The 13,083-nt window shown below is 45.2% G+C and overlaps 1 protein-coding gene across 2 annotated transcripts in view; it reads right to left on the bottom strand.

Moving 5' to 3' along the window:
• The window catches only part of Crim1 (cysteine rich transmembrane BMP regulator 1), a 175,075-nt gene that overhangs the window by 65,123 nt on the left and 96,869 nt on the right, over positions 1-13,083 (bottom strand). The window contains exon 5 of one of the 2 annotated variants that reach the window (XM_034513780.2): positions 5,853-5,974. The exons of the other annotated variant lie outside the window; for it this stretch is intronic. Coding sequence (XP_034369671.1) covers positions 5,853-5,974 — 122 coding nt within the window. The remainder of the gene's footprint in view (positions 1-5,852; positions 5,975-13,083) is intronic. 2 annotated transcript variants of the gene reach the window in all.

The raw sequence follows: 13,083 nt of genomic DNA, 5'->3' as shown, positions 1-13,083 counted from the left end.
AGTGTGGAGCTGGTGTAAAGACACACATGACACTTCTGGAATTTAGTACTTAGAAGTGAACTATCAGTATACAGGTTTTGGAGAACAGCCAGGACAATTATATGCGGGGAAAGAGAAAAAAAATGGCGGAAAGACAACTACATATCCAGGTGCTGAGAAACGACAATTAGTCTCCTTATCTTCTCTGCACCTTGATCAATAACAACATATTAAACGAGTTATTATAGGAATGGGCATTCTTTCTATACTACAAATCCCCCTAAATGCAGAAGACAGGACCATAGACCTGCACAGTCTCCCACATTTCTGCATCTCAATCCATAAGAGTTTATTAAGTGAGTTATTATGGGAAGGAACATTCTTTCTAGACTCCGAAATCATGTCAACTGGGATTCCAAAAACCTCCAATAACTCATGAGAACTATTCAAAGGGGCTACAAAAGTGTGATTCACACTTCCATGTTAGGTAAGCCAAACGTGCTGGCTGTATACTCTAACAAAGCAGGGAATGCCCGGTCAGGCTGAAAAATAAAGTAAGCCAACCAATATCAATTATCTAGCTGAATTAATCAACCACAGATGCCATAGGGGTGAAGCTGCAAATCTCCGTACAGCATTTGAAAGAGCAAGTGCAGAGTTGCTGCACGACCTGTTCTCATGGTGAGACATGTAGATGCTTACATGGAAGACACTTGATTGACAGGAGGATGGCTCTTCAACCAGCTAAAGCACAGATTGGGATGGGTCAAGCTTAAGAGAGCCAGAGAGTCTCCAAAAGTACAGTTCTGGAAGTTACCTTTAGGGTAAGCCTTTCTGGATTAGAGCAAAATGAAGTCACTGTTGTTGAAAGAAATTAACAAGAACTTTCAAAACAAATGTATGATGTACAAGCTACTGGTGGTCTTAGAGGAGCGATGCCCAACTACTTCTTCACTTGTTGAGGAGGATGTGAACCTTAGAATGATGAAGAATTGGCCATGGCCCTTGAGAAAGAGTGATGCAGGCAGATGTGAAACAGAGGCAGTACCGGGTAGCACGTGTTCTCCTCAGAGTGGAGGTGTCCTCCAGTGACTTTTTCTATGTGCTTTATGTCTGGCGATGGATGCTTCTACATTCTGTAACCTCCTCTCCCATCTAACATTCCACAGCTCTTTAAAGAGAGAGACATAATATAGATGGTTTGAAAACTCTAGTTCCTGCCAAGTCACACTGATTCACAGGTGTCAAAGGGAAATGCTGAGAGACAGAAGTTCAGAGCCAGTGTGAAAATGGAGGCACCCCTCCCATTTCCCCTCTCCCCACCCCCCCACCCCACCTAGTCTCGCCCAGGTCAACTCCTGCCTCATCTTTTCTTCAGCCTCTTAGTTGAGTTCAGCCTCTGTCTTGCCACTGGTCTCCTTCCAACATGGGTGACCTGCATAGGAAGTCAATGGACAGGAAACACGGAGCCAAAGGGGTGACAGATGGAGGCAATTGGACAACTCCAAAAATGTCCCTCTGACTGACATAATTAGACTGATGTAATTAAAAGAGCAGACATAAAGGCTTCCAAGTACCCAAAGGGGAACAAGCCTTTCCTTTTGGATGCTTAGGTCTATGCCAGGGTAAGCCAAGAAAATGGACAATAATTAAAAGATTGCACAAAGGCCCCTCATAATCACAAGCTTACCGGGGAACAACAGAAGTGCACAATAAATACACACCAGAGTTGGTCTGTCTGTCTGTCTGTCTGTCTTTGCACTAGATTCTATTTCTTTATTGGAAGACATGATGAGCTTGGACTACCACCCAGACACGGGATTCTCAATGTCTTTAGGAACTGCTTTCTTATTAACAGGCTGCATGATAAGGAAGCTGGGTTTGGGTGTATCTTTCCTGTAAGTCAAGATCCTTAGCTATTACTGTTCATTTCAACTCTGTTCTTTAATACAGCATCACAGGGACGGGCAGATGTCTTGAATGGTACAAAAGACAGGTTAAAACACGTTACACTGCCTCCTGCCCCCTTCTTATGTATTTAGCCCATACTCACCTTACACTGCTCTGGGCTGATCCTATGCACACAACTGACACTCTCTCGTCTCCCCTACCTTCCACCACTCTTGGTACACCTGGGGAAAGCAAGGCTCTCTTCCTTGTCTTCCGGTAGTAGACATTTATATAGTTGAGTGTGGATTGACCTCAAGCTAAATGTAGCCTTGTTCAATATGCTCAGTATTAAATTAGTATGTTCCTAATACTATAATACCACAGCCAACTTCACCAACTTACTTGGGGAACAAATTATAAAACTAACTCACATCGGAAGAGTCAGTTTTTGATGTTTTCATTCAAACATAATATTTTATTTCTCTAGGTGCCTGGCATACACTCTGGGAAGCCGAAATGTGTAAGCCAGACTGTGGCTCACATCCGAATTCCACACTGGGTGTCTCAACAGCCAGAACCTATGGACTGAGAGGTGGGCTATGCCTAAGATGACAGGGAAGATAAGACACCTTGGAGCAGACGTGCAGCTGCGAGGTCAGCAGGCAGCTCCCTGCTGATAAAACATCTGCCTGGGAGCTGGAGCAGATACAGTTGTTTCTTCAAGGAGGTGGCTGGCTGTTCACCACCCAGTCACACCACTTGTTCACGTGGTTTCTGACGTCACCTCTCAAAGTAAGCTCTGCATCAGAGAAGCTCATGGCACACCTCTGCAGTCACTCTTTGCTCCTTTTGCTTCCACACAAGAGATTGGTGACACTAACAGTCAGCCACTCTCCTCAACTGGGGTCTCCTTGGATGTACATGGGGACTTCTCAGACCCCAAGACAGTGATCCAGGCACCTCAGGTGCAGCTGCGTATATCTGCCTTTCTGAAAATGCTTTCACTGAATTTCACTGAATTTGGTTCAGGAGTTCCCACTACAGCGCTCTGGCTTCTATATTTGTGCTGTTGAAATGACTGAACACATAATTTATCACTCAGTGCTGCCTTCTTAATTTCCATGTGAGAAAAAAAAAAAATTGCCCCTAGAGACTATGTGTTGCTTTGTCAAGCAGGCCTTCGGCCTCTACAAATAAGAACTGTGTATCTGACTCTATATCCTTTTACATTTTAATGACAGGATGTTGTGTGTGTGTGTGGCGGGGTGGGGGGGAATCGTGGCATGATGTTCAACTCTGGCAACTACTAAAACTTCAGATACCCGCAAGCCTGCATATTTGTGTGTACTTAGTTTAATTTTCACTTTCAACTTTTGCTGACAACCCTATGACTATTCTTTTCTAATTAATATTTAACCACTATGTTATTAAACCTGTTCTCAGGGTATACCTGCCCCAAGTCCTTGTTGATAGGCAAGTTACTCTCTTCTGTTTTCTCCCTTCCACCTGTTTATCCTTTTCTGATCCCTGCCTTTCTCTCTCTCTCTCTCTCTCTCTCTCTCTCTCTCTCTCTCTCTCACACACACACACACACACACACACACACACACACGGGGGGTGGGAGGGGCTGAGGAGAGAGCAAGCTTAGCTTTTCTAAGTGATAAGGTAATGAACTTTTAATTATAGTATCTATATTATAGCATCTATTAATAGTGAGTCTGTGATACAAGTAACATTTTCCTAGTACCTGGTGATAAAACATATCCTCACATCCAAACACATGTGTACTTATGTGCCTGCCAAAATAAGCAAGATACGGGTGAAGATAGATTGTCTTTTTAAATATCCTATAGAACTGAACTGTAGATCTTATAGGATCATAGTTACTATCCTGTCCTCTATACCTGAATTGCCAGTATAGTAAAGACAACATACAGCAGGAAAAGAAGCACATAATGATCACATGGAAATTTATGCTGGAAGAAAGAAGCAACTACGGGAAACACAGTAACTCTGTTTTGTTGTCAGATGGTCAATTCTATTCTTAAGGTCAGGGTTCTAAAAAAACGTGTCCCTAAATAAGGACAAGCCATGAAGATTGATATCAAGGTCGTGGAGAAGAAGGGACAGTCAATGTTCTGACTGATAGGCATGATGCTTGGCTTTCCAGAATCAAAAAGCAAAGAAAGAAGATGGGAGACCTTCCTTATCCTGAGAAACAAAGCAAATATTCTCACTGTGGGTGTTCTTTCCAGAAGACAACATGATGTCAGATCCACGTGTAGGACAGTGAAACAATGGGCGTTCCCATGGTGACCCCTCTGCAAGCCTGTTGACAGTCACTTCTCAAGGGTGCAAAGATGGTGGTCAATCAGATCATTCACTTGCCAAGTCAGGAAAACCTGGGGAGCTTCTGAGACATGTAACAAGCCAATGTCCACAGGCATGTGATGAGACAGACAGACAGACTACCCTCCTTACAGAACGAGTAACAGACAGCAGCGGTGCAAAGAAGCACCTGTGAGATGCTGCATGCCCTGGGCTGAGGAGCCATGATTTCTGCCTCAAGTGATGTAAAAATTAAGGCACGAGTTAAGCATTTCACCGAAAACGGTGAAAGAAGCATTAGAAGAGTATCACCTGCAGTGAATCACACCCATAGCACTGACAGAAGGAGAAGGTCTGCTTGTCCACTGACATCTATTTACCAGACAGAACCACTGACTGGGTGGGAACAGGACTGAAGGGAGGCACTTCAAAGAGATTTAAGCACTCGGGTCTTTCCCCGCGCCTTCCCTCGTAGGCTGCTATTTATAAAATCAGCGTATCAGGATGCTTACTCTAGCTTTCCTGTCTCCATCCTCCACCGCCGACACCCAGAGCAGGGTTCTGTGAGCGTGGGCAGAATGTGAGCACACAGAATAATCAAGACTATTTATACTCAATGCATAATTACTAGTACTCAGTTCACTCTAGAGTCGTAGAACTGAGGTCTTTGGAGACTACAAGCCTTCCCCAGTTACACAGCAAGAGAGGGAATCATTACCTGACTTCATTTGATCTGAGGCGGTTCTTAACCAGCGGGAAACACTACCCGTGTTCCCTCAGTCCAAACCAAAGCAACACAACCCATGACCATCTGACTGGAAAATACAAGGTCACAAGTCAAACAGGATTCGACTTTAGCAAGATATCTCAGTGGAGGAGGGACCCTGAGAGCAGGAAGGAGACCTTCCTAAGCCTGGATTCTCACAGGCAGTATTCACTGCCAGTCTCTGTATGTGCGATGGGTTTTGTTATCGTCGCCTAACTCTGTGCCTACTTTCATCTAGGCACAGATAATGGCTGTAGTCTATGCAATTAGTTTGTTGATGATTTTTATTTTCCTGAAAATTCCAACAGAGAAGTGCTCTCAGGTTTTCTACTCTCCCAACACTTAGATTTAATAAACATCAAGTTGACAAATACCAAGATGTTTTGAGAAGGGTAAAGGTAAGAGGTAGATTCTGTTGACGGAATCTTGTCTGAGGCCAAGCCTAAAGCTGGCCAATATAGTGCCAAATGCTGATCCAAGATTTTCTCTACCATAGAAACACTGCCCTGGAAGAACAAGGTCTTCTCTATTTCAAATCGTGCTAGCTCCCATGTGGCTTCAGTCAGATTATCTCCGATAGCAATGGGGACAGGGCATTGGATAACACAGAAAGTATGTAATAGGCTCTACGTTCCCTCCCTTTCCCTGAAATTCCCAAGTTGAACTTCTGACAGATCTTATCACCTAATCTGCTACTGAGTCTCTGAGGTTCCCTGTGACAGTATGGCGGTTCCCTCCCTATCTGTCTTAGACATACAGTGACTAAGCAGACCTCCTTTCTGAGTGACCTTCAGCATGTCCCTAACTGGCGGACACAGCTAGGTTGACCCTCCCTCCTCCTCCTGCTTTCAAATGTCCACTGTCTGAGAACAAGAGAAACCCCACGTACCATTAACACATTCAAAGACATCACAGCACTTTCCAGGTGTCCCATCTCCACGAGAGACTATTCGGGGAGTAGATCCCACCTCACAAACGGGAAAACCACATAAGCCAGAGAGACACTCGCATCTGTAACCAAAGAAAAGGGAAGGAAAACCCCATGAATAAATAACAATACAGAAGTTGGGAGACCCCCAAACAAAGTGGCAAGTACCTAGTCTATGTGATATAACCTGGTTACCTGGTAAGATAAAGGGATAAGGGAAGGGTTGTGCTAGTTAACTCTCTAAATAATCATAGCTCATGTCATTCATATATATGTGGCCCCACTTTAACTATGCCCAGTTTGGAAAATACATTTCAGCTAATTTCTTAGTTAACCAGTTGGGTATTCATTGCAACATTTTCAGATAGTGTAAGGCCATCTCTACAGACACAGGTCAGACTGCAGGTCAGGGATGCTCACAAGGAATGAGTGTTCCCTCCAGTCAGTAATCCCAGGCTGCAGCCTTGTTTCTAGTGATAGTTAGGCATCTTCTTTAATTTATATTTATCCCCCCAATTAAGTTATTGGCTTCCTAGTCACCTTGAGCAGTACTTAATTTACACTTTCCTGCTGAAAACCGAAGTCTCTTTTATACACCGGAGGATGTAAGGTTTGAGCAAATGGACTTTGTGCCACTTGTCTTGGAAGTAGGAAGTTTTCATTTCTTGGAGTCTAAGCTACCACATGGGCATGTATCTCTGCATGCAGGGATGAGGTAATTCATGGACAATAAGCTCTGACAGTCTTGACTGCTGTGAAATCTGTCTCAACACAGAAGCCGATAGAGGTAAGTGAAGAAATCAAGGAAGGGACCAAACCGGCCTCTCAAATGCAATGAAATAAGTGTCTTACAGAGATGCTCAGGCAGCCGGGACCCAGCATACAGACGTAGCAATGGGGGTGATAGGGAAATGGCTGCTAGCCACTGGGAATGACTATGGGTCAAATGGCAGACAAAATGACGGAGTGAGATGCCAGGTTGACAAGAGTAAATAAGGGTGTCTTTAAGAGAGAGAGAGAGAGAGAGAGAGAGAGAGATGGAAGAAAATGTGTGTGTTTCTATGTATAATAGGGGTGGTCCTCCAATCAGGGAAGTGGGCATTCATATCAGAGAAGAATTGCTAATAGATTCTTTAATTGTTTTTTTCCCCTTCCTGTTTGAGTGATTGGTTTGTTCACCTATTTTTTTGAATCTTCAACAAATTAAAATATGCTTACAGTCCCCGACTATCTCAATAATCAGGCCCAGAGTTTCAATGACATTTACAGTTGGCCCTAAAACTAAAGCGAAAACCAAGTTAAACTTTGCATCAAAGACCATTAAAAGCCACTGGATACAGAGGTGCCCTGTGTGAGACGGACATAAAGGAGTTCAGTAGCTGACTTCCAGGGAAAATGTGCCGAGCTGTCCTCAGAGGAGCAATAGGACACAGTGCAGGCCTGCCTTCCTCCTTGGAGCCTCGGGCTACGTTTGTATCTGTCAGCCTGGATTCACAGACAAGAGCCTAGCATAAATGTCACCTGAGAGGCTCCAAGCAGCAGATGACCAAAACAGATGCAAAGACCCAGAGCCAAGCTTCAGACTGAGCTTAGGAAGTCTTGTGGAAGAGTTGGGGGAAGGATTGAGAGACCCGGAAGAGATAGGGACTCCACAAAAAGACCAACAGAATCAACTAACTTGGACCCCTGGGGACTCCCAAAGACTGAACCACCAACCAAAGAGCATACAAGGGTTGGACCAAGGCCCCCTGCACATATGCAGCAGATGTGGGTCCCCCAACAACTGGAGCAAGCACTCTCCTTGAATCTGTTGCCTCTCTGTGGATCCTGTTCCCCTAATTGGGCTGCCCTGTCTGACCTCAACGGGAGAGGATTGCCTAGTCCTGCAGTGTCTTGAGGTGCCATGGTGGGTTGGTACCCAAGGGGCATCTCTTCCTTCTCAGAGGTAAAGGGGAAGGGTGGGGGAGGGGCTGTGTGAGGGGGATTTGGAAAAGAGGGGAGGCTGCAAGTGATTAGAATGTAAAGTGAATAAATAAATTAATGAATGAAAAGAAAGAGCCACTGGAGTGACGCTGAGTGAGACACTGCCCCCTCCACTCCTCTTTGGGTTCCTCCACATGTGATGACTGATAGATTCCTGGGAGAACAGGGATGAAAACCTTATTAACGTTTTACTGTAATTCTACTTCTGTCTACAATTTAGGACAAATGCCTGCTTGTCTGAAGTGTAGAATGTTGTATCCTGGCAGCACAACTTCCTTCTAGGGCTTCGTACTATGAACTGGCCTTTTAGCATAGAGTATGGTAATTCCGTGGTCCTTCATGCTCAAGTGCCTAACCAGTAAAGTTTTAAGCACACAGTCATATGGCTATGATCATAGCTGGGCATATTGCTTACATGACTGCACTTGACACTCTGTACAACTTAGATTCCTCATATGGAGGGACCACACCTGGATCCTGGTCTCTGGGGGCACTTACAACTGATGGCATCCTACAAGAACAGCTGACTGTTTCTGCACTGTTTCTACTGTATCTTCTAGACTCGCATTCTGCTTGGCGACATGTTGCAGACGGTCATTCTTAACCACCAAAGAGCACACGTATGCCCGAGAAGTACTTCTTCTGATGTTGTTCTCACACATTTTAGTACTCTTTCTGTTTGGATGCTTAAGTACACTTCTGTGCTAGACCCTCTGCTGGACTGTGGGAGTCACATTACATGGAAAATCATTACTAACCTTGCTCCAGGTCTACCACATGTCCCAATGTCCATACGCCCCTATTACTAGCCTTAGAGACCCATAAAAGCCCCATGTAAATGAACTAAAAACTACTCAAAAATGCTTAGTAACTCACTTAGAAAAGGAAGCTCCTTTATCTCTAAACTTTCTACTGAGGTTAAATGACTGACTATTTGAAAGTTTTGTGTTCTCAGCTCCTGGCCTCCTACCTACTCCCAGGCCTCACACATGCTTCCTACCTGGTGTCATCTTTGACTTCTGACCGAGTTCTCTGAACCTAAAATTAGCACTTTAAAAATGAATGAAGAGAGGAAGGAACCAGAAAAGGCAAACATCTGGGCTCAGACCTGAAACAGCTTGCACACCTGTTAGGCTTACATCTTACAAGAAATGCCTTTAATTTTTTTTTTCCTGTCAGATTGAAAATGACCCAATAGCAATTTTATACAGTTGAACACCATCTACATGAATCATCTGCTCACAGGTCTTCCTCATTCGCCCAGGTAGCCATTAATACCACCCCCCCCCCGCCCACACCATACAGGTGTACATGTTCCCACTCTCTGTGCCTTCCATGTGAGGAAGAAAGACTTTCTCTTGAGTCCCTTGGAGGAAGCACTGAAGCATGTGGACTGAACTTGGTCCTCACCACCTCTTTTGCCTTCATTTCTTTACCCCCCCCCCGTTAGCCTTCCCCTCCCTCCTACCCCATTGCTGGGTAAGAGCAAGCAAGGCAAAAAAGAAAACAGATGGATTAAGGAACTAACAGGAGACAGATGCTCAGAGCCGCTGATGTCATCACTCACCCCTCCCCAGTTTCCTGAGATGCTTTCCTTTGCTCCAGCCAGGCCACACCCAGCCCACAGCTTTGTTCCTGTGCTCTCACCCCCACCTCCTTCCATTTATCAGTGTCTCAGAGTAGCACTCATCACCCTGAAGGCCCAGACCTCTTCCTTCCAGTTCTCTTTCTCCCAGCACTTCCCTTCCTTTCTCTATGCTAAACTCCCTCTCTGACCCAGGCCAAGTCTTGCTTTGCTGTTTCTGCTGCTAGTCCTGCACCTACCTCCTGAGTATTCTCTGTCTGGCCATGGGTCCAGCTGTTTTTCAATCATCAGCTCCTCTGAACACCTGGGCACACTTGTTTGGAACCCTGCTCACCCTTTGCTTTGGTCACAAGCTCTGTTTGTATATATCGTTAGTGTACAAAATGAGACATAATTGGAAACACAGAGAGAGTGGGTGATATTAGTTTAACAAGTCAGAAAAGACAGCAAGGGAAATACAGGAAGAGACCCTATAGTCAAATCAACGAGTCCCCTCTGGACAGAGCAACATGAGGATACTCTGAGCATACGCCTCCACCCTCTGGGATGAAAGTCACACACACAGCACCTACCCTCCTGAAGTAAAGCATCCTGGATGCTGGTTTTTCTGTTTACAAAGTTCTGAAGTCACTACTGGTACCTATTTCTTCACCTCAAGCAAAACCACGGCAGCCTTTCCCCTGTTTCTCCTGTCTCCAGCCCTGGCATCTACAAATCTGAGGTATGCCTCTGCATGCTAACCTATTTTTTTGGAGTTCAGATAAATGAGATCATGAAATGATAGAGTTAAGGATTTTTTCCCCCCAATTTCAAAGAAGTAGTCATCTGTATCGGTAATCTGTCATCGGCAGGGGCAGGGGGGAGGACTCTAATGCTATCCTTGATATTAAGATAATGATCAATCAAAATGTCACGATAATAGGTTTCTGCACAATGTAATCACAGCTGCAGCCGGGGGTGAGGTGGGGCTTGGTTAAAGAGGGGCTGCCTTCCTTTCCCTAGAGTAATGGATTCAGTTTAGTGGGCATCTTGAGGGCCTGAGTGTAATGGTGGAGAGCCCTCAGGAATCACATAAACCCCTAGAGGGCACTCACTTCCTTAGGAGGCTCCCATCCCAGGCAGTGCAGAACTGTGTGTTCCTAAGCTTGGCCTCTAGTCTCCTGTAGCTTACACACACTATTGGATGTTCTGCTTGTTCCCACTCTAGCACCAATGGCAACATGCCGTTCACTGAATGCAACAGCCAGCCCCAGTCCATGGTTCAGATGCCCACCCATCCCTGCCTCTCCTTTGTCCCTACTGAGGACACACAGCCTTCAGGACCACATACCCAAAAGGATTTCTCCAGGATTAATTTTCCCTCCTCTGACTTTTATACCTGCTTACTTTAGTAAATCAAAATCATATTGATTCTCTTGTCAGTTGCTCCAGGAAGGAGGGGGATGTCTTACAGAAGAAGAAACTGAACAAAAAATACATCCAACAAAAATCTGGGACCCACCCTTTCCCATTCATGGCTGTTAAGTTAGAGCTTGGGGCATGCATTGTTTTTTTGTCGGTGTTGTTGTTGTTTATTTGTTTTAACATTCCTATATTTATGTGTGTGTGCGCGCGTGCGCACATGTGTAAGTTAAAGAACAGCTTTTGGGAGTTAGTTCTCCCTGTCCTTCATGTGGGTTCTGGGGATCTGAATGCATGTCACTAGATCAGTGTCAAGCACCTTTATCTGCTGTGTCATCCTCCTGGCCCTGCATTGTTTTTACACATTGGGGATGGGGAACTCAGAGGTACAGGGGTTTTCAGATCACAATGTAAAAGAAAGACAATGGGATTTGCCTACAAAGCAGGACCAGTCAGAGGAGGAACCGCCTCCCACACGGTCTCCAGGCACCATCTCTAGGACCCTTGTGCCTCTGGGTTGCTATGGGTTAGTTTTACTTTTCACCTGAGGAATACCAAGCAGCACTTGTTCTTAACCTTGTCGTGGCAGGATAATTGTTAGCGTGTGTTCTCCATCACTTACAAAGGCTCCTTCCGCTCTGAAAGGCATGTCTCAGGAGTGAGGAAAAAGGGAGTGACTTACTTGCCTGTCAGCCACCAGAACAATGTGAAACCATCAACAGTTTTCGCCCAGAAAATAAGGTGCATGCTCAGAAGAAGCATTCTTCTAACTTTGAAATCCCATGATTCTACTGCCACTATGATGACCCCTTCAGTGTGGCCACCTGCCTGACCTGGATTTCTATTGTGCCTTGTTGACAGATACCCAGTTCCCAAAGCACGGCACCTCTGCACCTGCCTGCTTCTTTCTCTTCCTTCCTGCCGTCTCTCAATCCCAACCTTCAGACCTGGGTCAGTATGTTCCCCCACCTCAACTACCCCACAATTTTTGCTTTTCCTGGAGTGTAACAGCTGTGTACTTACGTATCCTTTCTATACTTCAGGAGAAGTAACAGCGTGCTAAATGCTGGCATTCTGATATCATGGAGCAGGTCTGAGACCCGTTTTGAAAAACTATACTAATATATCTATCTATCTATCTATCTATCTATCTATCTATCTATCTATCTACCTACCTATATCTCAATGCTTGTCTGTCTGCTTACCAGAATAAAGAGAGGAACTTTAAATGACACTAAACAAGGATGATGTTACCATTGTAGCTGGGAGGAGGGGATCTTCTGCCACCCCCACCCTCTTTTCAAAGCACGGGACTGCCTCAGAAATGTACCTTGTGGTGGGCACTGGCACACAAACAGCAAATATTATTCTAATGTCCCTCCACTATAACATCTCTCCAGAGCAAGACACTGGAAGCTGTAAGCCACTGGAGTCCCATCTTTACCAACACAGATGCTCATCTCTGCCCGTATCCTACAGGAAAGCAAGTCCACATCGTCAAGTATTGGAGAAAAGAGCTTGTCAACTACTGGCTTCATTCCACATCTAAGAGATGCCTGAGCCCTCGAAGCAGGACAGGGGTCCCTGCCTGCCACCAAAGGCAGGGAAAGTTCCCTCAGTCAGGGGATGAGGAGAGAGAAAGCAGTTTAATATTCATACTTAACGTAGCACTAAGGCTGCAGAGGCTGTTAATGAAATGGCTTGTCAAGAGCGGAAATGATGCCACATAAAACAGAATCCTGCTCTATAAAAAGCAGCTTCGTCACTAATGAAATGTGATGCTGCTTGTGTCCTTACCTCTTTCCAGGAATATGTACATTTTTTAAAAAAGGACTGCGAATAAAGCATCACAAAGAAGGAGGTGTGACACTGAACAGTCCAACTACCACTTTGGAAAATAGTATAGCTCCCTCTGGGAGATCCTTAGGCTTGAACTTCCTCCTGTCTCTCCCTGGGAGATTTACCACTCCCTGGAGGACTACTGACCCTACTTCACCCTCCTCCAGCTAATCCCCCTATGAGCTCCTTGAATCTTCCTCACCAGTCGCAGCCACAGAGGATCCCTCACTGCTGTCAGCCAGTGGTCCTTCCCCAGTACAGGGAGCTCTCCCAGCCTAACAGACGACCGACCGCACATTTCTTATGCCTTTGACCTCAGAGACAGGAGGAAAGTAAGGTAGTTTGTTGTGGCTGCTATACTTTCTTGTTCTGTCAGGAGGAAGA

This window comes from Arvicanthis niloticus, chromosome 11 (genome assembly GCF_011762505.2).
Source record: "Arvicanthis niloticus isolate mArvNil1 chromosome 11, mArvNil1.pat.X, whole genome shotgun sequence".
Lineage (NCBI taxonomy): Eukaryota > Metazoa > Chordata > Mammalia > Rodentia > Muridae > Arvicanthis > Arvicanthis niloticus.
Note: the sequence above shows the minus strand (reverse complement) of the source record. Positions and strands in the feature narration are given on the sequence as shown.